The sequence below is a fragment of the Elgaria multicarinata genome, chromosome 3, assembly GCF_023053635.1.
Source record: "Elgaria multicarinata webbii isolate HBS135686 ecotype San Diego chromosome 3, rElgMul1.1.pri, whole genome shotgun sequence".
NCBI lineage: Eukaryota > Metazoa > Chordata > Lepidosauria > Squamata > Anguidae > Elgaria > Elgaria multicarinata.
In genome coordinates this window covers 101170310-101196626 of record NC_086173.1, presented here as the reverse complement: position 1 = coordinate 101196626, position 26317 = coordinate 101170310, and the positions used below count along the sequence as shown (strand labels likewise).

General features: G+C 44.1%; 1 protein-coding gene across 2 annotated transcripts in view; it reads left to right on the top strand.

The window, feature by feature from the left end:
- Nucleotides 1-26317, top strand: part of CACNA2D2 (calcium voltage-gated channel auxiliary subunit alpha2delta 2) — a 639662-nt gene that overhangs the window by 572961 nt on the left and 40384 nt on the right. For both annotated transcript variants that reach the window (XM_063121105.1, XM_063121104.1), the window contains exons 15-22: nucleotides 8894-8983; nucleotides 9280-9351; nucleotides 13953-14027; nucleotides 14460-14534; nucleotides 18396-18467; nucleotides 19384-19455; nucleotides 21903-21964; nucleotides 25576-25652. In XM_063121105.1, coding sequence (XP_062977175.1) covers nucleotides 8894-8983; nucleotides 9280-9351; nucleotides 13953-14027; nucleotides 14460-14534; nucleotides 18396-18467; nucleotides 19384-19455; nucleotides 21903-21964; nucleotides 25576-25652 — 595 coding nt within the window. The remainder of the gene's footprint in view (nucleotides 1-8893; nucleotides 8984-9279; nucleotides 9352-13952; nucleotides 14028-14459; nucleotides 14535-18395; nucleotides 18468-19383; nucleotides 19456-21902; nucleotides 21965-25575; nucleotides 25653-26317) is intronic.

Sequence of the window (26317 nt, the reverse complement as noted above, 5' to 3'; positions counted from 1 at the left end):
AGTCGCCAAAGCAACCTCGTATAGACACGGCCCTCGTGTTGATATACCATAAATATACACAAACCTGAAAGCCTCTGTAACTCCCAGCCTGCAAACTGGTGCTCTTGAAGGCATGAGACAGAGATGAGGAACCTTCTTTCTGTCAAGGGCCAAATTCGCTTGTGGCTAATCTGTCAGAGGCCACTTGCCAGTAGTGGCTGGGACTGAAGCGACTGGTAGTTGAAACCACCCCATTCCTCCCACTCTTTCTCTCTGGCATCCCTCCCCTCTCCCTCACCCTCCCTGTCAGGAATAGGTCAGATCACGGTTGCCAGATGTGTGAACTGATTGCTGAGTTTCCCCGCCCCTGATATAGGACATAAAGAAGGCAGGAGAAATTGTAGGCAGGAGTTATTTACTATTCAAGAGGGCTAAGTTGTAGAGACAGCCTACTCTGGCAGAATTCTTATGAACACATAGTTCAGGTATTTATACTTTCCTCACTCTTCAGTACAGCTTACTTCCAGGAAAGTTTACACAAGACTGTAGCTTAGCTTTCCACCTAAGAATCCTGGGAATTGCAGCGAGGGATTTCTAATAAGAAAATTATTAGAAATTTTATTAGCATTGGGCAAAAGGCGGGATACAAATAATAATAATAATAATAATAATAATAATAATAATAATAATAATAATAATAATATCAAAAATTAACCTCTTGTGCTAGTTCATACCAGCTGAAGGCCTAGCAGGAATTGTAAATAGATTTAAATTATCTTGGAAAAACATCTCACCCAGTTGTGACTATTTTATTATACAATATTAATTGCTTAATTCCTACCACCTTTAACACCTATTAGGATTTGCCTAAAGACTTACTATGGCAGCAATAGATGCTGACGGCATTTAATCAGTCTGTCTCTCAGAGGCCCCCTTGCATCAGCAAGCAGCCATTGTGTGTCTTCCACCGATGTGCAAAAGAGACAACAAGCATGCCCATCAAATAATCACACTTAACTGGACTCTCAGCTGCCTTAAGTCTCTCGTCCAGTTATGGGAACCTATGATTAAACTGCCTGTCATCAGAAACGTCAGATTTCATCTGCCTGAGGTCTCAGAGAGAAGCAGATCAGGCAGAGTAATGGAGCCATTTATATCCCAGATCTGAAGCATTTGCTACAATGTAGAAATTAGTGTAGTAAAGCGAGGCTGCCGTGCAGCAGTGCCAGATGTTAAATTATTGGCCTCATTTGCGCCTGCTATTAAGTATGTTTTTAAAGGCTGTATGCTTATACTTGTCCGTCTGGAATAACCAAATACACAATATATGCCTGACAAAACCAACGCCTTGGACAACTACCAGGTATCTATTTTGAGCAGGGAGGGTTATACTCTCAAGAACCCTTGCGAAGTTATTTGTGTAAAAACTGAAATGAATATTTCTTTTGACAATGTTCATATTTTTAAAATAGACCAATCACCTGCTTGACTAAAGCATAAGTGTGATAGGACTGGTAAGCTGCCAGGCTCTTAGACTGCTTCCAGATGAGGATTTATGGTGGAATTGCCATGGCTCATTTAGTCAGATTTTATTGGGGAGGGGGGTGGGGAGTTCACCCGACGTCGTCATTCTTTTGAAATCCACCTGTTTTTTTCCAGTGCTGCTTCCATCTTCTTTTTTAACCAGGGAAAGTCCAACTGTTATTAAAATAACTGAAAAGTAGTGAAATCTTGACATGCACAGAAACCCTTAGTGCACAATTTCCTGTGGGCACAGGGTGTCATTTTGCCACACACACGCACTATATGTATGGCAAAATGCCACTTTAAAAAAGTAATAGCATTATATCCCCATAATGTAATATAAAGATTTAATGAGAAATGGAAGGAGAAACCTTTTTCAATCATTGCCACTAACCACCTTGCTAAAGTGGAGATGACTTGAAAGTAGTTTTCCCCCCACCATCATTTATATATGTGTGTAGATAGATAGATAGCACCCTTTCATTTAGGTGGTATATTGTGACTTTAAAATACTCTAAAAGCCAGAAAACATAAAAATGGCACCCATTGCAAAGACTTTAGTGTATGTGTACTGAGCTGTGTTAGGACCAGCTGCCCAATAAGTCACTATCCATGTCAAAATCATGACCCTTTTAAAGAGAGAGAGAGAGAGAGAGAGAGAGAGAGAGAGAGGAGCACTGGTGTAGATGGAAAATAGTGGGATGTTGTCATCAGTCAAGATCTTGATCCCTCATCCTGAGTTAACAGATATGGAAGAGGTGTTGGTTATGGAAGGGCATCATGACATTTTCATCTCCTTAGGACCTAGTTATTCAGGGAGGCCCCAGGGACCAGCTACCCTGGCCCCACAGGAAGTCATGTTGTTGTCCTCGGATTCTGAGGATCTAGCAATGATGTGTTGTCACAGCCCAACACTGCTCAAACAGTGGGCTAACCAGCCAAAACAAAGCCAAAACTGTACTTAAGGCTCAATCACAATCTGCTTCTTGTGGGCACAACATACAGATAATCTTGTTTGGCTTCTAGCTCTAGCATCACTTGGAGCTCTCCATGGTGCTGCTGTATTCATGTTTCTTTCTCTCTGGGAAATCTGACAACTGCTTGGTCAGAATCTACTGAACACAATTTGCCCCGTGTCTTCTGTATGAACTGGGGCTCATCATGCGCAGTGGATGCAACAGGACTCACCAGCTGAAACAGAACAGATATACACATTGAAAGTGTCTTCATTTCTCCTGATAGTGTGGGATGCTGATTGCAATTCTGTTTGTGGCTTTCAGTGGAAGTGCAATTATTTATTAGCACTAAAAGCCATCTGTTTGGGACTCTGTTTGGACTCTGTTTACATGTGATATTCAAAATGGTGATAGCAAGCTTGTTTGGAAAGCATTTAGCTTTTCCAAGCTGCTTCAGAAAATCCCAGGAGAGAGAGAGAGAGAGAGAGTCTTAGCCTTTTCCAAGAAAGTTCAGAAAAACCAAATGCAGGGAGGGAGAATCACGTCTAACCCCTGTCAACCCTACCATGAGTTTTCAGCACCCCTCCCTTCTATCCTCCCAGTGCAAGCCTCCAAACTGTTCCCCATATCTCCGCCCACTTATTTTCCTGCTGCTATGGCTGCAGCAACCAGGAGGGAAGAATGGAGAGATGTCATCCCCTCTCCCCTCTGGTGCTGCCACAGATAGACCTGGGAAATCCAGCTTTTCCAAGGGCTACTGACATTACTTGCCACTGTTGGAACAGCAACATATGAACATAAGTAGAGCCCTGCTGGATTGGACCAAGGGTCTTTCTAGTCCAGCATTTTGTTCACACAGGGCCAACCAGCTGCCCACAGAAAAAACACAACAGCAGCTGGTGTACATAGGCATTGTCCCTCTGATATTGGAAGTAGCCTTCCTCAGCTGGAAATTTGCTAGTCATCCATAGGTTCTCACTGTGTACAGCACCACTCAAACAAACCAGCAAAGTTGCTTAGCTGTAAATTGTTCTTTAAGAGCAGCCGATTCAAAGTCATACTCGGACCCAACACCTCATTTGGATGTTGGTCTAGTCTGAAAGAACTATGTCCAACCACATGCAACCATGAACCTCAACAGGTGACCTGGGGCCCATCTCTCACTTCATCTTAACCTACCTCACATGGCTGTTAAAATGGTGAGAGAACCATGTACTGAGCTCCTTGGATGAAGGTTGGGATAATACTATAATAAAGTAAATTTCATGCCCTTGCTCTCCTGTTGGCTTGGTCTCAGAAACTGTGTTCAGACCTGAAATGGCTCCTTCCATATATACTTTCACACTTACCTCAGGCTACTGGTGGGATAAGGAGGGGCCATAGCACAGTGGTAGAGCACATGCCTTGCATGCGAAGGCCTCAAGTTTGACCCAGGCATCTCCAACTAGAACTAGGAAAGAATCCTGTCTGAAAACCTGGAGAGCCGTTTCTGGTCTGTTTCAATAATGCTTGGCTGGATGGACCAATGGTCTGACTCAGTAGAAGGGAGCTTCCTATGTTCCAGTTAGGGGAAAGGGCCTCTCCGCAACTTTAGAAGGGTTTTCTTCCAAGTACCTGGCTATGGTGGACATAATATGTAGGGTAGTGTATCACCTATTCTTGAAGAACAACAATAACAGGTAAATAACTTTGTTGTGAGCATACAGAAGGGAGAAGGTGAGATGTTAGGCTTCCCAAAAAATAATAAACCCAAGCTACAAGTAGTGATCTCAAGGATGCATCAGTTTCCCTTTTCATCCACTCTTCCCTCTACACCAACTTTCAATAATTCTGTTCCTATCACTCCTCTTCTCCTTCCTCTGCTTCTCTGTCTTCCACTTGTGATGCTGTTTTCCCTTTACATCTCTCTCTCTCTCCCCTGCATTAAATCATCCGGAAATAATACATTCCCCTAGCGCTTTAGGGCTGAAGCTCGTGCCTGCCTTATTTCACCATGGCAACATGCAGGGAGGGTTAATCGATTTGGGGAAAGGGCGTATTTCCTTCATGCTGACAGCGAGGACTGATTGGCACATACTATCCCTTAACGTGCTTACAAAAGACAAACAGGCGGCAAATACGGCTCTCAGCACACAGAACTGCTGTTGCCATTCGTTCCCCCCAGCCCTCCCCGTTGCTTACATAGCATCCCTGTAGGGATTGTGAAGTGGACAGATTCCAGGGCACATCAGTCCAGGGTTCACCTCTCTGTCTCTTTCTTCTTCTCTCCCTCCAGCACTTTTGTGGGGGGTTTCCGCACTCCTGTGCTCACTCTGTGGTTTTAATCTTTCTCCTGAAGCTGAAGGGGTTCGGAAATGAAGCAAAAGGAGCTTGGTCATTGCTTAGCTCTATCCTTGTTTACATCGATGTAGTGCCGGAAATGCAGAGTATTAGGACTGCTTCAAGGATGGCAGAATTCCCACGCTTCCATGTAGGGATTAGTCTGCAACCCCCATGTAGGACTGAACAGGTGTTTTGGCCTCTCTTTTGGAACTTGTTGGAAGAAGCCCAATCTTACACAAACCTGATCTCAGTTCTTTTGTAAAGCTTTGATCTGTCAAAGTGTCCTCTGTGAGATACACAAAAGAAAAGGGGGGGGAACACTTGCTGGTTTTGAAAAGCCTCCACATGTATGAAAGCTGATCACTTCTGGATGTTGCTGCGATTTACCTTTTATACGACATGCATTTGGGGTTATGTCATCTTTTATGTTCCAGAATCAGAGTTCTTTTTGTTCTCTTGCTGTTTTCTCTCCTGCCTGTCTCATAACATACTATGTGGACATTACTAAACAGTAGACCACATAAGTTGTGGCACAATGTCTCCTCTAGTGGTTGAGATTGTTTACACAGAGATCCCTATCTCATGTGTGGACATAATGGATCTCAATTTGATATTCCACGTGGCCGATGTCCCCATTAAAGACCCGGGAAATACTTGATCCACTTTCAACCTAGTGGTGTTATTAGCTATGCAGCGGAGATGCTTGAGATTTGTGTCAGGGACTTGTTATTTCTACTCTTACGGATTGTTCCCTTGGACTCACAGTAGAAATAGTGTTTGGCAGCTATTCTGAACTGAAGCCAACCTCTACAATTATGTTCTTTGTTCCCAGAACAAAACAACAGAATCTCAGTCTCTCAGGGACATATAAAATCCAGTAGCTTTTGACCTGCAGTTCCAGGGTCAACCTATTGTTCTTTAGTGAAGCCTCTCTTTCCATTTGCATCTTTATTCATCCAAGATTTCCCCCCCAAGGTTCTTTTCCCAGCCTACAGCACTCTTCTTACTCCTTAACACACATTTGTCTTCACACCATTTTTTTAATGCTGCGTTCTCTAGAAATGAGCTGTCTTCTTATCTTGTCCCTTTTGTGTTTTCTTTTTCTGGTGTTCTGCCTTTAAGAACTTAGCCCTGGCTAACTGAGCACCATTTGAACTGTGGTTCAATAGCTGAATATATGCGATTTTGAACCCAGTCTCATAACCTCTAGAGAGAAATGTTGGGTTTAAGGACAGGGTGAATATTCAAAAGGAAGCTCAAAATGCAATCTAAATTATGGAATTCACTACCACAAGATATAGTGATGGCCACCGATTTGGATGGCTTTAAAAGGGAGTTGAATAAATTCCTGGAGGAGGTTATCATGGAATCATAGAATAGTAGAGCTGGAAGGGGCCTATGAGGCCATCAAGTTCAACTCCCTGCTCAATGCAGGAATCCACCCTAAAGCATCCCTGACAGATGGTTGTCCAGCTGCCTCTTGAAGGCCTCTAGTTTGGGAGAACCCACAACCTCCCTAGGTAACTGGTTCCATTGTCGTACTGCTCTAACAGTCAGGAAGTTTTTACTGATGTCCAGACGAAACTTCCTGTTTCAGCCCGTTATTCTGTGTCCTACACTCTGGGATGGTCGAGAAGAGATCCTGGCCCTCCTCTGTGTGACAACCTTTTAAGTATTTGAAGAGTACTATCATCTCTCCCCTCAATCTTCTCTTCTCCAGGCTAAACATGCCCAGTTGTTTCAGTCTCTCTTCATAGGGCTTTGTTGCCATACCCCTGATCATCCTGGTTGCCCTCCTCTGAACATGCTCTGAACATTTTGGAAACTAGCTTGTCTGCGTCCTTCTTGAAGTGTGGTGCCCAGAACTGGATACAATACTCTAGATGAGGCCTAACCAGGGCCGAATAGAGAGGAACCAGTACCTCACGCGATTTGGAAGCTATATTTCTATTAATGCAGCCCAAAATAGCATTTGCCTTTCTTGCAGCCATATCACACTGTTGGCTCATATTCAGCTCGTGATCTACAACAATTCCTTCTCGTTTGTAGTATTGCTGAGCCAAGTATCCCCCATCTTGTAACTGTGCATTTGGTTTCTATTTCCTAGATGTAGAACTTGGCATTTATCTCTATTAAATTTCATTCTGTTGTTTTCAATGGTTACTAGTCCTGATGGCTATGTTCTACCCCCAGTATCAGAGGCAGTAAGTTGGTTGCTGGGGAACATGGACGGGAGCGTGCAGTTGCACCGTGTCCCACTTTGTTGGTCCCAGGTCAACAGCTGGTTGGCCACTCTGTCAACAGAGTGCTGGACTAGATGGACCCTCGGTCTGATCCAGCAGGGCTCTTCTTTTGTTCTTGAGTAAGGCAGCTCAGGTTCTCATTTGCCTGTGGAACAAAGGGGAGTGTGTGTGTGTGTGTGTGTGTGTGTGTGTGTGTGTCCATTCAGAAGACACCTTATACCACAGCTTTAACCAAGGTGATTAAGGCTTTTTGCCTTATTCACTGTGGTTAAAGCCATGGTTTAAGGTGTCTTCTGAACAGGGCCTCTGTGTGTGTTGCCTGGGGCGGGGGGAGAGGAAAAACAGGGAAAGAGGAGCAGTGGCTAAACTAGGCTTTGGGGGTATTCCATCTGAACACTAAAGAAAAGGCAAGGATTTTCAGGTGTTCAGCTGGAGAATTCAAAAACGCCAGTTCATTTTTGGAGAAAGCAGAAGGGGTGAGCAACAACTCTGGTTGGATTTTTCAGACTGTCAGTGAATCTTGCCCATCTTTCTTATGATTAGCTAGGGTGACCATATTTTGGAAACCAAAAAGGAGGACAACATGGTCAGCCCCCAGGGGGCTTGTCCAACACCAAGGGTGGGTGACCACCTGAACATAGCCTTGGTCACATATCTGATTTTACAGCAAACAAAATAAAACTGTTCCACATAACATCTTAATGTTAAAATCACTGAAATAAAGAACAAGCGAGGCGTTCAACGTATCTGAAATTTTCACTTACTCCTACTTTTGTAGCTTTTGCTATACTTTGAAGCTTTTGCTGTACTCTGTGTGATCCATTCTCCCCTTCCCTAAAATATCTTTTCTGACTATCCTCACTCTACTGTAAACTGCTATTGCTGTTAATGGGATTTGAAGCCGGCTTGCTTTTTTATTTTAAAATTTTATTTTTTAAAAAAACTTGTGTATGATTGTCGCAAGTTTCTCTACTCTAACACTAGGGTGGGTGTTGTGGGTGGCGGTCAATACTTCGCCCATTCATACGTCTCACTTATATACATTAGCTTTCCAAGGCTTGTGCGTTGGCACCACTTTACACATCCAGACTTTGAACTTCTGACACTTTAGCCACTACACCACACTGGTGTACTGGACCCAAAAGTTCCTGCTGAGACCTCATAGCTCAGAGTAAGCCCTGATAGCAAGAACCAGAATGGTGTGTGTGTGTTTGTCTCTAAAAGTTGCCCTAAATGTGTTTCTAACCATAGAAATTAGCATAAGCAAATTTTATGCAAAAGTGTCTGTGTACCTGTGCTTTCAGTCTTTTAAGTACTTTGCAAGCCCAGTTCTGATCTTATTTTCTGTGGATGCTCCTATCATTGTGAAACAGGATTGTCTTCCATAAAATCCCCTTCTTTGTTGAAAAGGTTGCCACTTGCGGCCCTGAGCATGGGAAAACAGTGTTGATAAGCAAAAAAAAAAAGAGCAATACACTTGGCTGTGTATGAAACACAATCTGTAAGCCCTTCGGTCAATTCAGCCATCTTTTCCATCCTTTTGTGATACTTTTCTGTGATGCTTTCAGTGCATGCTGCTATAGGGCACTGATAACATTCTTCTTGCTGAAGTTAGAAGACCTCCCTCCTGGGATGAGAAGCAGTCTTTAACCCTCTAATGGCACTCTAAACTGTCAGCAGCAGTCAGTTCCTGCTCTGTTCCTCCAGTGATCCCAATAATGCTTTTCTATGCCAGGAATTAATTTGACAAAACATTCCTTATTGCAAGAGTGGCACTTAGAGGGGGAAAGAAAGAGAGGGGATACATGCTATATATTATATTTTCTCCATGGGCTGAATGTATTTATGTGTCTTCTCCTTCTCCTACAGGAATACTTGGATGTTCTTGGAAGACCCATGGTCTTAGCAGGGGACAAAGCAAAACAGGTTCAGTGGACCAATGTCTATCAGGATGCTTTGGTAAGAAAAATTGTTTTACAAGATCCCATAGTTGCCCTTTTACTTTCATGTTCTTTTGCTGGCATAGTTTTCATAACTGTAACTTAATTACCAGCACCATGTACATTGATGGTGCTATATAAATAAATAATAATAATAATAATTAGATGAGATTACTTGATGTCACGTGCCCCTCCAATGTCCCCAGCCCAGCATTCCAAGATTGATTTCTTCCTGCTCCACTCTGTATCAACTGAACTGGCTCGTCTTCTGTGGAGAGTTTCTTGTGTTTATCAGACTTTCTTGCTCTTTATTAGGGTCTGGGCTTGGTGGTGACAGGTACTCTGCCAGTGTTCAACCTCACTGAGGATGACAGCAATGAACAGAAGGTATGTTTTCATCTTGCAAGGAGCTCCCCATCGTAGCTTTGGCCTACAGCTGATTTCACCTTTGCTCTAACCTCTCAAGCAGGGTTCCACAATGGTTAGTGAAGATAGCTTCCTGTTAAGAGCTTGTGTGTTTGTATATGAGGGAGAGGGTATTTCAAATGAGGCTTTGTCTTGCCTCATATCCCGAATTGTACAAGGAATCCAGATGATAATATCTTCAACTTGTAACCTTCTTATGTTTTCCCACTGCTTCTTCCACCATTTTCCTTTCCATGAAAGGTCTGTTAAGGAAGGAAAGATGGAATAGCTACACCATATCTTTTGATTTATAGCACTAGGAGCCCTCTGTCTGGAAGCATCCAGAGAGAGCGGGGGAATCCGCACGTCGTTCTGAGATCACTTCTAAGCGACCCCAGTGCGGCGTGAAAGCGATCGTGTACCTGGCCTTTGGAAGAGCCGACGAAGAGACATCCTTCCCGCCGCCACCACCCGCAGACCTCCTCGCCGACTGGCGAGGAGGGCTCGGCTGAAGAAGGCGGGGTTGAGAGCGGAAGAAGCTCTCCACCCCGCCTTCTTTCCTCGAGCTCTCCATCCCAGCTGGCGAGGAGGTCTGCGGGTGGTGGCGGCGGCGGCGGGAAGGACTTCTCTTCGTTGGCTCTTCCAAAGGCCAGGTACACGATCGCTTTCACGCTGCACTGGGGTTGCTTAGAAGCGATCTCAGAATGACGTGCGGATTCCCCCCAAGAGAGAGAGAGAGAGAGACTAGTGTCCACACACAGGTCTATTTTGTCCTTTGTTTTTCATGCCTATGGTATCCTTACATCTGTAAACAGAAAAGGCTATTTTCACATGTCATGAAAGCATTTCTAAATCAGTTTTAAATCAATCCAGTATTTGATCTCCCTGACCAATTTTGTGACATGCAAAGGTAGTAAGCTTGGGGCAAAATAGTAAACTGATAGAGCAGGAGTAGGCAAAGTGATGTTCAAGGGTACCAGTGTGTCGCTGGACAGCTTTCCTTGTGCCCACCGAGGTGTCACCAAGAGAAAGAGAGAGAGTGTCTACGGGTGGTGATCTAGAGTGAGAGAGAGAAAGAGAGGAATGAAAACAGAGCAATGAATTGTCTGGCAGGGAGGTGGGAAAAGAAAAGGTGTTTGGCTTCTGTGAAATAGGTTTCTCTTGGAGCTCAACTGTTTAGTATGTTGGGCTCAGACCCCATCTCTGCTTTGTACTCAAGTCTCTCGGAAAGCTTACTTGTCCTTTGTGACTCGCCATGCCTCCCGTAGCAGCCATTTTGTGGTGGTGGCTAAGATAGGTTCTCAAATTGCCAAATGTGGTCCCAAAAAGGTTGCCTGCCCCTCTGATAGAGGGACAGATGGATGGGATTTTTCTGGAACAAATATAGCCATCCAACCTATCACTCCACCACCATCTTGCCCCATCTTCATTGTTTTTGCACAACAACGTCATAAAATTAGGTTCAAGGGCTGCACACCCAACCAATGGATTAAGTGTGAAGGTACCCGAAATTAGGGGTAGCAGCAGGGAAATAAATTCTTCCTTCAAATGAGAGATGAATGATAAGTATTTTAAAGCATACCAGAAGAGACAATATGCACTCCTGCGTGAGGCAGGACAGAGAATTTCACCCAGTTAAGTGCCAACATTTTGAGATAAATACTGTCCTGTAACATCATCTAACTTCATTTTAAGCCCACAGTTATAACACTGGAGAGAGGGAGAAGCAATAGCATTGTTGTGCTATCGTTCAGAGAGTGTGTAGTGATGTCTCCAAAACCCGTAAGCACAAATTAGTTATGAGACACGTAAGACATGGGCCTGGTGCGAATGGTCTGGGAGCTCCCTGTGCTGCACTATTGCCAAAGGTCAGCAGCTTCGTACCTGGACGGGAGGTCAGCGGGAGCCCCATGTGAGCCAGCAACAACATAGCAGTGTCTTATGTCTTCAGTATTTCAAGGACACTTGTCACACTTCATAGTGGCAGCTGATTTTCCAGACAAACAAGCTTCACTAAAAAGATCAGAAATACCTCCCTTTTCCCCAGTGAGTAGAATCCCAGCATGTGTCCATTGTCTGTCTCATCTGCCTTATGTTCCTGTGTTCGTGTTTGTTTAGATTTATTAGCAGTAATAGACCTGCCATGGCATTCCATGTCAGCTTGTTTTTAAGCAGGCAATGATCTGTTTCTCAACTCGGTAAGCGGCAAGGCCAAAGACCAAGCCATTTATTCTCCAGGGAGCCTGGTTATTGCCTCATAAAGCAGCATGGCAGCTCCATTGCAACAATTATCCCATGCTGCGCATTGTAGCATTTGATATGGTGGCTTGTTGCAGGTGCAAGCATTGGTGTCTCTGTCGAAGAAGGATGTACTTATCTTAAAGAGATGTACAGTTAGGATAGGAGACCCTGAGAAGGGACTGACATCAGTGTCCCCATCAATCATGAGACAGGCCCTTGTTTGCCCTGTACTCCACAGCTACTGGGTTCAGTTTGCTTTGGGCCACATTGCAGAAGTTGGTGTTGCCAGACATGCGGCTTCTTGAACAATCCTGCCTGGCAGTTAGGGACTATGCTTTCCTCTTGTCCCAAGCAAGATCTAATATCTCTTCTGCACAGGACCTGTAGATTGAGAGCCAAACTCTCTAGACAATGCCAGTTCTTATTACCTGGGTCACTTGAATTGTGCAGCATAGGAAATAAACTTTCAGCCTGTAGGTTTCCATGGCTCTCCAGTGTGAGGTCTGAGTGCTGAGGCTCATGTTAGGACATGATAAAATCTAGCAACCCGGAAGCATGCAGCAGTCTTCCCCAGCTTCCCTAAACTTTACTTAGAACTTAGTAGACTCAGGCTGTCTCTAAACGAGGTATTTATCATGTGCTCATGATTGTTCACTCATGGAAGTTTGCGGGTCCTTTTCATGATGTTGTCCACCTCCAATGCCTCTCCCCTCATTTTCAAATGGGAATCCAGCATTTCTTAAGAATGCTCTAATAAATCTAAATTGCGCAATATAGCAGCACCATCTGCTGGTGGTAAAAATGAAATATATGGGAAAGAACCAGCAAAAACAGATGGGGGGATATGTATTGTGCCGATCATAAACCTGCAAAGTCTCTGGAAGACAAAGCCCCAGTAAGGCTATAGGATTTTTGCTTATGTAGAGAAGCCCTCAATCTGCATCTGTTCAGGGAACTAAAACTCCTTCATCATTTGGAAAACAGCAGGTAGGCATCAGAAAGCGTAATGCAGGTCTCTGATTAAGATTGAATTTCATGCCAGAGAATTTGAAATCTGCAAAGTTCATAGTATCAGGTGAAAAGCAGCAACTAGCAGCAGTTAAATCAAGAATTAACCATCACTACCAATGTAACTGGACTGAGTTACCCACTGTTCTCAGTTCATAAGAGGTTTCAGTTACGCTACAGAGCAACAACTGAATTCTGCAGACTTGTTCTAGCAGCCACATCGTACTTTCCTGAGTGGTTTGGGAATCCTGTAGTACAGCTACAAGGGGCCAAATATATGAAATGCACGATTCTTTCGGTTTCCTTGAATTTTGTTTATTGTTAAATAAGGGGTCTTACTCAGGATCGGGACTGTGGCACATGGTGAGGTGGATTTAACTTTTTCTACCTGTGCTGCAGTCCTGAACAAAGGCCTGTATCCCCCAAAGTTGCCATTTGCCATGGGGGTGGGGGGACTGCTGCTACTGGCGCAAGTGTCGTCCTCCTCTGCTTCCTTTCACAGAGGTTCGTTGGAGAATTTCTCTGACCTCTCAGGGTTTGTGGTACAGATTTCCCCTTTCAACACTGGAAGAGGAGACAATCTCCTAGGAGTTCTAGGATGCTACTGACATCCCATTTACCTAAGACCAATAGGTAAAAACTATAAAATGGATCCAAGTGACATATTAATTTGTTTACATGGTGATGTCAACATATCACATACATTGATTTAGTTTAGGACAGGCGGAAGCCTATAGTCAGTAGCTCACCATGTCATAATTTTACTTCATTTGGGGAGACCATGCAATCCAGATGTGTACTCAATCATTTGCAAGACAAGTTTGACACGTGAAAATAAGAAGAAAAGTCCCAAGGGGGCAGTAACAAGGAGGTCTTTGGGGATTTCCTTTTCTTGCATGAGTATTAGGCTTTTTGCTATGTAGCCAGGCCAGGCCATGTCCTGTCCTTATCTTTAGAACACAGGTGGGCAATCTGCAGCCCTGGGGCTACATGCAGCGCTTGATCTAATTTCACACATCCCTCAACCTCATTTCAAAACCCCTCTGCACACAATCTGTCCCTTCCCTGTCAGCCCACTGGGCAGTAAGGGGGAGGCAAAAAGAGAAGAGGAGCAACCCACACACTTTTGGCCCTACATACTGGTGGGCGTTGGCTTTGGCCCTACCCACCATTGACATATCACCCCCGACAGATTGTCCTTGACAGAAGAAAGGGTTACCCAGCACTGCTTTAGATCGAAGACAGTCGTGATAAATAGAGGTTACATCAGTAGTAGGTTATGTCTGTGTAGCCAAGATATCAGATTTGAACATTTGTCGTTTTTGTATTTCCAGAACCAGCTCATCCTGGGTGTTGTGGGGATTGATGTGGCTCTGAATGATATCAAGAAGCTGACGCCGCGATACAATGTGCGTAAAGAATAGGTGCCCTTCCAGCCTCCCTACAGTTGCAGCCGTAACGAAAAGCAGGCAGGCAGGGAAGACAGGCTTCTCTGAGAGTTAGCATGAGGTTTATCTTTGCACAGAATTCTCCTTTCTTTACTCCAACTCCAAATCACTCTCACCTATCTGCTTTTGATGGGCCCTCTTCTGTAGGAATAGAATTGGAAACTATCTCTTTTGGCTTACAATACCTTAGAGACATTTGTTCAGAGTTTGAGGTTGAGTATTAGAGGAGGAGGAGGAGGAGGAGGAGGAGGAGGAGGAGGCGGTGGCACCAAGGTCTGTAGACGTATTTGTGATCATGGCAGGGAACGTTGATGCAACCCAACCCTTACTTTTCTATTTGAACTGTCATTTGTTTCTCACTAGAAACCCTTCTCTTTTTGTCTTCCCCTCCAGTTAGGGGCTAACGGCTATGTATTCGCTATTGATCTGAATGGATATGTATTGTTACACCCAAATCTACGGCCCCAGGTAAGAGCAGTTTTTTCCTCCTCTGAATATCATTGTCCACCCACCATCATCAACAATTGATCATGCACGCTTTCGACCCAATTGCCCCCTAGTGTTGGCAGCCATCACAAAGTGTCCTTGTATGTGTCTGTATGGAATTACCCACTGTCTGTCGCCACTTTTCATCTTGACATGCATCCACAAAAATATCCATGGGCCACGGCCATTTTTTCCTTCAAATTGAAATGTAATAAGCAGTGACCTGTTTCATTCTTCCAGCAAAATGTTCTTGCCGTTGCGTCGATCGTGGATGCACCTGCCTAACGGCGGCTACTTAGTGCTGTCTAGCTGGGAATTAATGAGTTGGGTGGAAATGTTAGTGGTGGCAATTTGCCATTAGATTGAAAGCATATACAAACAGCTGTCACAAACAAGTGCATCATCCACATTTATTCACCACTGAGCCATCGATTTACTACCATATGCCATCATTTAACTACAAAGTAAACATGATATTTGAAAGCACCAGTGCCCCCTCCTTATAAAATATAGGAGATGATTATTATTATTGACCAACAGCCAAAGTATTTCAGTATGTGAAATTTATTCCTCTGCATGTATCTCACCTTACCCCTTGCTATGAATGTAACACAACAGCCCTGCCTATCCCTGTCTGTCTCTTTGGTTCTCTGCCCTCCTGATTTCTGGCCATTAGCATCCCTAGATCACTATTTTCCCAGCCTCCTTACAACACTTTTTTTTTCTGAGCCAGGCCAAATGTGAATATTTTTCTTCCACCAAACTGATATTCCACAACTTTCACAGTAGATGCACAAGCTTACGAAGCCTTCCTTTAAATTATTAAGTGCAGAAACCTGCTGCGATGCCTTTCACAGAATGTTCATGAACATTATATGTAACTGCTGAGTGCAGTTGATCAATCATGGACTGTTTCAAATTAGGCCTGTAGCCAAAGATTTGGTTGGTTATTTTGAATCAATATGTGAAATTTAGCTCCCTTTTCTGTGTTTTCAAAAAGTGTCACTGTTTTCAAAATCTCTGCTTCCAAAACGTGGAAGATCTAGCCTGCAATCCTATTTATCTGGGAGGAATCCCCATTGAACTTAGTTGGCTTCCTTCTGCATAGACATGCATAGGATTGCACCATAATGGTATGCCATAATCTCTAGTGGCCAGTTCTCCAAGGCAGAATGTTAGACCATTACCACATTTGTCCATGACTGCATGTCTCACACCAAGCACTATCACCCCAGAGGGGATGAATATCTCAAATGTCATCCAGCCAGTCAACACAGAGAGAGGATCCGGCCATCTCCTTCAGCAAAAAAATGCCCATATTGAGGAAATGCAGCAGATGTGCATATTAGCCAGTGGCTCTGGAAGGGCCCTTTAGTGGTACTTGACTTCCCAAGGCAGGAGCATTATGGGCTATACTTTCCCAGTGCCCCAGAAAGCAGAGGATCATCCATGTCTGATCTGCAGGGATCCCAGTTCATACAGTGCCTATCAGAGCATGCATAGTGTGTAGAAGGGCACAGTCAACTGATCACAATGGCGCCCTCTATACGTCATTCTCTTTGTATTTATGCAACATGATTATTCTAACTCAGCTGATAAATGATGACTGGAGAGACTTGGCAGGGTTGATCCCAGACACTCAGGGATTCCATGAATCTAGTTTTCATCTAATTATTCACCACTCCAGTGCTGGGGGCCATTTCCCACACTTAATGTGGAGCAGGAAATGGTGTTCCTGTCAGCCACAAAGCGCTAATTGGCATGCCTTGAGAACATGATATATGGACTTCCCCTCCACTCCTGGCAGGTGTAGACAAGAATTAGCTGGATCCCTTTATGAAATATTACATCTTCAGGATGTTAAGCAAAAGAAAAGGAGTGAATGAGGAGCCCAGGGCTAATTTATCTCAGGGGAAGCTCTGTATCCATCAGGGTGGGGCAAGGGAAACAGGCTTCCAGCTCAGATACTAGTCAAATAAATCTATCACTAAAAGGCCAGCCAGGAATTTAGGGCATTGAAAAATGGCACCGATCAAAATGAGAGATGTTTCATTGGCAGAAACTTCCAGCTCAGTTCATCGGCATTATTAATAAGCAGGTGATGTGGCAGAGATGGACAGAAACTGCAACAATTCTTTTAGTCACCTCAGTCCTACGCTGATCAATAATAATTTAAATTGCTCAGCACAGAAGCACCACCACCTAGGACTTCTTGCATTTTTGTGTGTGTTTGGCCTGAACGCAATCAGCTTTTGCAGAAATATGTCCATTTAAGAAGAGGCACTATTCCCAATTGACATACACAACTCTAGATGACAATCCACCTTCACACATACATGGATGGAGTCTTTCTGGACACCTGTGAACTTTATCTAGCTATGAATGGTTCTGCTTGGCTTTCCAAAAAAAACACCAACAAACTCCAGCAGTCAAATGTAGATGAGTGTAGATTGAGGAAGGGGGATAGATTTGAAGGCCAGTTTCTGGTCTCTAAGAGCTCCTTCAGTCGGGGGGGGGGAATCACATTTCCTTACCATGGCTCTGCTTCCTGCTTATCTTCCGCATTTGCAACGAACTGTAATTACACGAGGAAGAGGGCAGTGACCACTTGGCTCATACAATTCAATGGGCCAACGCCCTCTAGTGGGTGTTTTATAGCGCAACTTTGCCTGTACATAGCAGGAAAACCCAACAAATACCGATATATCTCAGAAGCGTCGGGTTTTCTGAGGTGTTTTTTTTTGGCACTAAAACCGGAGAATGGAGTGGGAGACGCGCAGGTAGCTGATAGTGTCATAAAAAAGAAGCTCTATGTGTGTTATAAGAAGGGCATGAAACAGGGATGGGGAAGTGATTGGTGGGGTTCCACCAACAAGTGTGAAATCTCGCAGAACTGATCCCTTGGGTAGTCTGGATATTTTCCCTATAGAGAAATCAATACAGAATTATTTCACATTTGTAACTGAAGAGCATTTGATGTACAAAACCCTGTTGTGGAACCTCCAAGCCAAGTTCTGACAAAACAACCTTTTATTGGTCACCTTGACCTGTCAGATTCTCCTGAGTGCTATCTTGACAACACTGAACACAATGATGCAGTAGATGGTGTGTGTTCTGTGCTTCTGTTTCCTCAACAGCAGAATGGGAGGGTGATGGAGAATTCTGCCCCGTCCCCCCACCAAGTCTTCTGGTATGAGCAGAAGCATTTCCAGAATGGATCCAGGGCCTGCTGCTTTCTGTTGGGTTCCAAGCTGAACCAGAAATGCAGGGAGGCCTGGTACAAGGCAGGGGAGGCATTTTTCCTGTCCCTTCCTGCCATGGAAGCCTTAGAACATATGAGAAAGAGTTTCCCTTTTTCCCTTTCCCCCCTGCCCCTACACCCATAGAACCACTTGGCAGGGAAGAACCCACACACATTTGAGACTGTCAAGTGGGAGAGGGTGATTTAGCACAGCCGAGGGCCAGAAATATTAAAACATTTATACCCCACCTTATCTTCAAAGGAGTTCTAGGCAGCTCAGGAAAAAAATTGGCAGTTTAACAAATAAACACGTCTTTCCAATTAGGTCTGCCCCTATATCTGACAGTCTGCGATGCAAGCAAGGGATATTCGGTGTGTTGACAGAAAGTAACTGTTGCGGGGTTTGGGGTGGGGGAATGCTTCAGTGAGAGAATTAAAAACAACAACCTGCCAGCATGTCAGATGGCTGAACATTGTAGGGGGTGATGAATGGCAAGGCCTCATACTATTCATACTGTGAGAAGATCTAGAACCAGGATAATTTTGACATACTTACAGTGTTTTGAGATTCTCACCAATTCCCCATCTCTTTTTCCTATCAGATCATCAATTTCCAGGAACCTGTGACGTTAGACTTTCTTGATGCTGAGCTGGAGGATGAGAACAAAGAGGACGTAAGTTCTGCACTGGAGAGGGCAGATAAATGCATGTAACACCATTAATTCATACCATGTGGGCACCAAATGTGAACATGCTAATGGGCATGGCGTCATTGAAAGCTTTTGCTCACTGCAGCAAAGAAAGATTCCATTGTTATTACCTTTCCAGATATACCCCAGATTCATCTTCCTTCGTAAACTGGGTGCTGTCATTACAACAGGAGTCATCCATTAACGGTGGCACTTGGCAACGACTTCTGCCCACATGCATATATGATTCATTGCTTACATTTTTATGTAGTAAATTGCATATACACCATCATGTGTCACAATTGCATACATGTCTATGTTGCCATATGCCAGACTAATCCACCACTAAACACAGCTTCTTGCACCATGTACATTCCATCTATCTATCTATCTATGGCACATGCAATTTGGTATGTCAAGGTGATATCTGCAAAGGATATTTGTCATGCATGAAAGAGCATTTGAAGCTGTGCCCACTTATCCCAGAGTTACAATCCTGATGTGTTTTGTACAGAGCTTGTAGGTGGGATCTGTTCCTTGGCCAATAACATATGTAGGCCCTGAGATTATGACAGAATTCAGAGAATTCAGAGAAGCAGCATAGGAAGGGAGGGCAGGAAACGATTGGGTACGGAACATCCAGGGGTATGAATCCTACCTAGATCAATGAGGCCAGGGCTCTTGGCTTCTTGGTTGGAAAACATAGGCAGAGTTTCTATTTTTATTGCCCATCTCATAACATTAAGCATGTTTTCTTGAGAAGTGAAGTGACGGAGAGAGAGGTAAGAAGACGTATGTCCAATTCCCATGTGCTACTTCTGGCACTCAGCACTGTGCGGTACCCAACCCCACTTCCTGTTTCTTTCTCTCTTTCTTTCTCGTTCTCTCTCTCTCTCTCCAGATCCGGAGAAGCATGATAGATGGAATTAGAGATCAGCGATACATCAGGACTCTGATCAAGTCCCAAGACGAGGTAAAAGCCTGTTGCGGACTTTGGAAATCCTAAGAGAATATGAGAGGGATAGTCTGTGCTGTCAGATTTTTAAAAAACTGAATTACAGTTACCTATATAACTATAAAGAGAGGAGAGATGCAGGAATGCTGGGAGTAAACATAAAACCTTATGTAGCTGCCTTATATCAAGCTAGACCATTTGGCCCATCTAGGCCTGGGTTAGGCAACCTGGTGCCCCCCGGACATTGGACTACAACTCCCATAAGCCCCAGCCAGCATGGCTAGTGGTCAGGGAACATGAGAACTGTAGTCCAAAACACCTGGGGGACATCAGGTTGCTTACTCCTGGCTTAGCCCAATAGTTCCTAGTCTGCCTGGTAATGGCTTTCCAAGGTTTCCGAAACCTGGTTGGGTAGGGATGGAAAAATCAGCCCATATCACTTTCTCTCACTTCTGTTCAATCACAAGTTCATTCTGTCCCATTTCTGCCTCAATCTGCAAAGCTTCTTTTTGAAAGCTTGGACAAAAATACATGATTTTCTTTTGATATGCTGTTCTAAGCAGTACAATCAGGACCTGCTAGTATTGGGTAATCATGGACTCCGCTATTATACCTACCATCCCAATGGCTAGCAGTCTCCCTGCCTGAGATGACATAGATGGTCTTGGACCTGGGCACATTTAGCCTGGAGAAGAGAAGATTGAGGGGAGACATGATAGCACTCTTCAAATACTTAAAGGGTTGTCACACAGAGGAAGGCCAGGATCTCTTCTCGATCCTCCCAGAGTGCAGGACACGGAATAACAGGCTCAAGTTAAAGGAAGCCAGATTCCATCTGGACATCAGGAAAAACTTCCTGACTGTTAGAGCAGTACGACAATGGAATCAGTTGCCTGGTGAGGTTGTGGGCTCTCCCACACTAGAGGCCTTCAAGAGGCAGCTGGACAACCATCTGTCAGGGATGCTTTAGGGTGGATTCCTGCATTGAGCAGGGGGTTGGACTCGATGGCCTTGTAGGCCCCTTCCAACTCTGCTATTCTATGATTCTATGATTTCAACATATGTCAAGGCTGCCATGTCCGGTGCAGCTCAAGACTTCATGGCTGCCATAACATCCATATATGGCATTGGCCTAACACACTGGACATGGTGTTCTCAGCTGAGCAGGATGGTGATCTGGATTACAGGACTTTTTGTTTACCTCCATGTCATGGTTGGCTCACTTCCAAATGAGAATTAGACTTCCAGTTATCATTCCCCTGTGGTCCATCCTTTGAGGCTGATGGATCCAGATGGATTCCAGAAAGCCTTTGGAGAGTTTCTGACTGGAATGGCTGATGCCTGGTCACCCTGTGGGATATGGAAATTATTCATTTGGCAGACACAGATGCTTCCAAGCACCCTCTCCTGTTGACTGGAGCCCAATCTGCCCCTTGGTTTTTCTGAGTAGTTAATGGCAATGAAGCAGTTAGAAAGATGGCTGGAACACAGACATTGGAAGACTCACTATGAGTCCAACAGAACACAAGCAAGAGCTCATTATCATGTCTTTTTATGCTTAGTGATGATGGCTAAGAAGCAATGCTTTGCCAGCATTATATCCTCTGACTGCTTTTCCATGTGGTTCAGGGTTTTTGCCAGCTTGAATCCCATGAGAGAATGAACCCTTGGAGGCCCTCTGTGATTTATTTGTGAATATTGCACTTGCTGCAACAACACCTTTCATTCTTCAGTACAGTCTTTAGATGTGTCTAGTGGATTGTCCAGTCTGGTTTTTGTTAGATTAATTTCAATTGTTGATGCCTAAGGATGTGGACAAGGTGCTTGGGGGAATACAGTCAACCACCTGTATTTTTTTCCTTGCCTTTCCTGTCTTATCACATATTGTAGAATGGGAGTGATCAGCTTGGTCCAGGGTGAAATGGATTATCTTTATATATTTCAATGTGGTTTCAAGACTAGTTTCAGCACAGAAACTAGTCTTGAATAGGATGGCCCATTCCAAAGTTTAAACGATTTTATTTGGGTAAGGTGGGGGGCAGCTAGGCAATGGTCTCTCACACACATAAACTTGCAAATAAAAATCAGTAAAGTCCATTTAATCTAGCTAGTTATATTTACCCGGTGCTCCAGTTATTACCCCTCCCAAACCCAGATCGCCTGACCACTGTTATCCATGTACCGGTAAGCTGCATTGTATGTGGGGCTGCCTTTGGATACTTATTGGAAATTTCCATTGGCATGAAATACAGCAGCAAGCTTGCTAGTGGGACTGATCACAATGAATATATCTCACTAGTTTGTTAATTTTAATCATGGTTTTATATTTACATTTTTATTGTTTTTTGTATAATGCCTTGATAATTTTATTAAATTAGGGTATTTTAAAGAAATTAATAAATATAATTAAGAAATGTAAATAATAAATAAGTCCTGACTCTATTTCTTCACCTTTGAACCTACAGAGGTACATAGACAAAGTCCACAGGACCTATACCTGGGCACCTATCAAAAGCACAAACTACAGGTAAGAAACTGGCAAGGAGGAGCATGGCATAATGGCTTCTTCTGCTCTATTCAGTTGTGTCTTCACCATGGATGGTGATCAAAAGAATGTTACAGAATCTTAAGGGACATCTTTAGAAGGCAATGCAAATCCCTAGGGCAGGAGTAGGTAATGTGTGGCCCTCCAGATTTTTTGGGCCTACAACTCCCATCAGCCATAGTGAGCATAGCCAATGGTGAGGGGTGATGGAAGTTGTAGGGTAAAACGCTGAAGTGTCACAAGTTGCCCACTCCTGCCTAGGCAGTGGGCAGGGGGCAAAAGGACAGCAGTGGTGTGGGAGAAGGAAGGATCATTTTGAGGCTAAGATTTGGGGGACCTGTAGTTGGCTCAGACAGTACACTCTGCATGATAGGAACATTATTCAGTGCACTCTTCTGATGGAATGTGGCTTGCAAGATATCTACCAAGCCTCATTGAAATGGTAGCATCCTAGTCTAGCAAGCATTTTGAGGCTAAGATTTGGGAGACCTGTAGTTGGCTCAGACAGTACGCTCTGCATGATAGGAACATTATTCAGTGCACTCTTCTGATGGAATGTGGCTTGCAAGATATCTACCAAGCCTCATTGAAATGGTAGCATCCTGGTCTGGCAAGCAGAGAACGCCCAGTGAGCAACTTCCTATAACAAATCTAGGCCAGCAATGGATATTCCTCAAGGGCCAGATCACACCTCCCAGGCTCTGCCCCTTCCTTGAGGAGTGGAAGGCCTTAAAGGAGCAGGCTTCTGCCTCGGAACCTAGCACTCCTCCTCATCTTGGACTATTTCTTCCAGGCTTATTGCCTGTGCTGATTGGCCAACCCAGGGGTGCAGAGGGCCCCTAGTATGGAGGGGGATGGTCTCCTTGGGGTACAGATGCTAGATGTTCCAGATCAGGGGGCCCACTTCTCAAGGGCCTCCAATCTGACAGGCTCAGGCCCACTCGGGTCAGTTTCCAGCCCCTCTGCCTCCAGCTGGCCTGACAGATGTGTCAAGCCCCTCCTCATCGGAGTCAGTCCAGGCTGATGCTCAGGGTGAGGGTCTTGACATGTAGAAATGGTGCGGAGGCAGCCCTGGGTGGATTGTGGCTTCCCTCTCTTAACCATTGTTGCCAATGGGTCCTGTGCAAGAATCCTGACTTACATCTAACTTTCATCATCCACATCTAAAGACAGTCAGGTTTGCACAATAACAATAGGCAGGCAGAAGTTCACCTCATTGCTTTCATGTCTCTCGGCCTTTTGGACGGGGTGGAAAACCTCTTTCAGCCCAAAAGTTGGATTCCATCTTGGAGAGGCTCTCAAGATGGGTGGGACTGAAGGAAAAAAGGGTCAGGCCAAGAATGCCAGCATATTTGAGCTCAAAGCTCTTACTAGTTCTCAAGAGAGGCATTTCAACCCTTTAGAATGGGAAAGGAATTGCACAGAAGTTGGGGTTGGGGGAAAGGAGTGAGGCCGAGAGTAGGGGTATGGCCTTCTGGGGAACCCAGAGGACTGGATTGGGCCCTGAGCTGGAGATTCTAACACACACACACCCCGCTTTAGGATACACACAGCTGCCAGATTTTCCATCTGTCCTATCCAGTCAGGAGAGACAGAAGGAATATATTTGATCTTGCCATTTGACCTTGGTTTTCAGAATCCTATATACCTAATATTTATGATAAAGACTCAAGAACTGGCAGTAATGTCCACTGTTCAGCTGGTATCAAATGTTAGCCAAAGAGGCTTTGTCATAAGATTTGTTGTCGGACAGTGGTATAGCCTTTTTAGTCATTTTGGAAAGTTGCCCCCACACATAAAAAGGCACCCCAAATTTTGTACCAAATTATAGGCCTGGGATTCAGTGGGAAATTGCCTTTATGGTATTTTCTAGACCATCCCTTTGATAACAAGCTCTAGCCCTAGGTGGGGTACAACACACTATTAGCAGGACTAAGACAAAAAAGCAATAGAGCATCAGATGCAAGGCGCTTATTCAGCAGCAGCAAATGAAGGACAATTCAGAGAAGAGGTTCTGTTGGGTTGACCTGCACAATGCTGACCCATAGAAGATGCTTGAGCATTTCTGTCGGAGACATGCATTCCCTAATATTATGTGCACACCCATGTCTTAAGATGTGTAGAAATGTAATGTGGGAAGGCAACATGCATCCATTTCCATTGCATAATACTCTTCCCAAGGGGCAACAATGCATTTTAAGACATATGCATATTTCTATGTTTTCAAATTGTAACATAAATGAGGGAGCTGGCCTACTTTAATAGCATCAGGCAGCTCCATCTGCCAACGGATTGAGCTGTGAAACCTGAACATATTAAGTGAGACTGCCATCTAGTGTATAGCTGTTTATTGCAAATATACATATTCCCCAGGGATTTCCTAGTGCAGCTGATTTGACACGCTATATCCCAATAACTGACTGACTCAACCTAGGCAGAAAAGCCTCTCTAGACAAGCTACCTGGTCCTTCAGGATGTTACACCCTAAAGAATCAGAACATAGAATCAGAAATCTATTGTGTTTGCTGCATGTCTCCAGCTACACTCTTTCCAAAAACCTGCTGCACAGAACATTAGTGAGCCTGAGTCACGGGATAAATTATGTGCATGGGATGGCTAGTAGTCCCAATTATGAGGAAGTCATCGCAAAGCATAGCTCCTTGGATTCCCCAGACAGAGGTCTGTGCTTGTGCGCACCTCCTCTGATATGTTTCTCTGCTTCTTCGGCTCCCATGTACATGCCTCCCATCATGCCATAGTCTGTGCCCATACCTTCCTGTCTTCAAGGGTTGCATCACTGCCCTACGACAGTCCCTGCCAGGGAAGGAAGCACACTGGGGAAGAATATAACTTTTGTTAGACCAATGTCATATGCATATGCTTCCCACATCAGACCTGGCAATCTCTAGCTAACCCAGAGGAATAACTGGAGGCAATAATAGCACCATAGCACTTGGCTTCCTTGGGTAGTATCCAATGTTAGTCCTATGTGAAGTGTGGTGTAGTGTGGTGTAGAGGCTAAGGTGTTGGACTGGGAGTCGGGAGATCTGGGTTCTAGTCCCCACTCGACCATGGAAACCCACTGGGTGACTTTGGGCCAGTCACATACTCTCAGCCCAACCTACCTCACAGGGTTGTTGTCGTGAGGATAACATGGAGAGGAGGAGGATTATGTACGCCGCCTTGGGTTCCTTGGAGGAAAAAAGATGGGATATAAATGTAATAAATAAATAATAAAGTAAATCCATTGAAGTCACAATTAACTTAACTCTCATTCATTTCAATGGCTCTGTTCTACATAGAACTAACATTGGCTAGTACCTCATATGTTCCCAGCAGGTTCTATGTGCTAAGTAAATATTCAGTGTGTCCACTGGGCAAGCATCTTTTCAGACGTTGCTCCATCAAGCGTGCCTATTCCTGACATAAGCAAAAGCCACCCTAGTATTTGCTCATCTGTATCAATAGCTGGCTTGAATGGTCAGTATGCTACATCTCTATGGTTTCATTTGCTCAAGACATAAACCTGCAATTGCTGACATCTAGACAAGTTGTTTTAAATGTTGTTTTTTCCCCTTCCCCCCCTTTACCAGCCTAGGTTTAGTCTTGCCACGCTACAGTACCTTTTACATCCGAGCGAACCTAAGTGACCAGATTCTCCAGGTGAAGTGTAAGTAGACACCTTCCTTTTCCTCTTGACCTTTCACATGCCCTTTGACCCTAAACCCACCAGCTAGCCTAAGGATGACTACCAGGAGAAAATGAAATGCCAAACTTGTGATATAAAACCCAGTTTTTTTAAAAAAAAAAAAAAGTTTATCAAATGAAAAACAACAACAACACACGTAGAAAGAGGCTTTATTTTATTTCTGGAAAAATAATGAAGACTTTCCAGGGATGTGAAGATTTCCCATGATGCTTTGCATAAAACCTTAAAAACATCCAGGGGAGATGAGGTTGAGTTGCTGCTTTATATGCTTTTTGTGTACTAGATGATAAACTCTGTAGCAGCCAGTTAATTTGAAAGCTGGGAAAGTTCGCATGTTTCTTTCTATTTTCTTTTATATTTGTTTTAAGCCATTATTATTATTATTATTATTATTATTATTATTATTATTATTTCAATCTTGGGTTTGTTTGTTTGTTTGTTTTTCCTAACTAATTTACTGTTAATCAGTGTACTTGTGTGTTAGCCTCTCCTCGTGTGTGATCCTGGGCTCTGCTCTCTCATCACAGGGTGTGAGGGTCTTCCAAGGAAGTCTCTAACATCCTGCTCTGAGTGATTCTGGCTGCCACTCTTTCTCTTCTTGTGTTTATCCCTCTGTCTCTGTAATC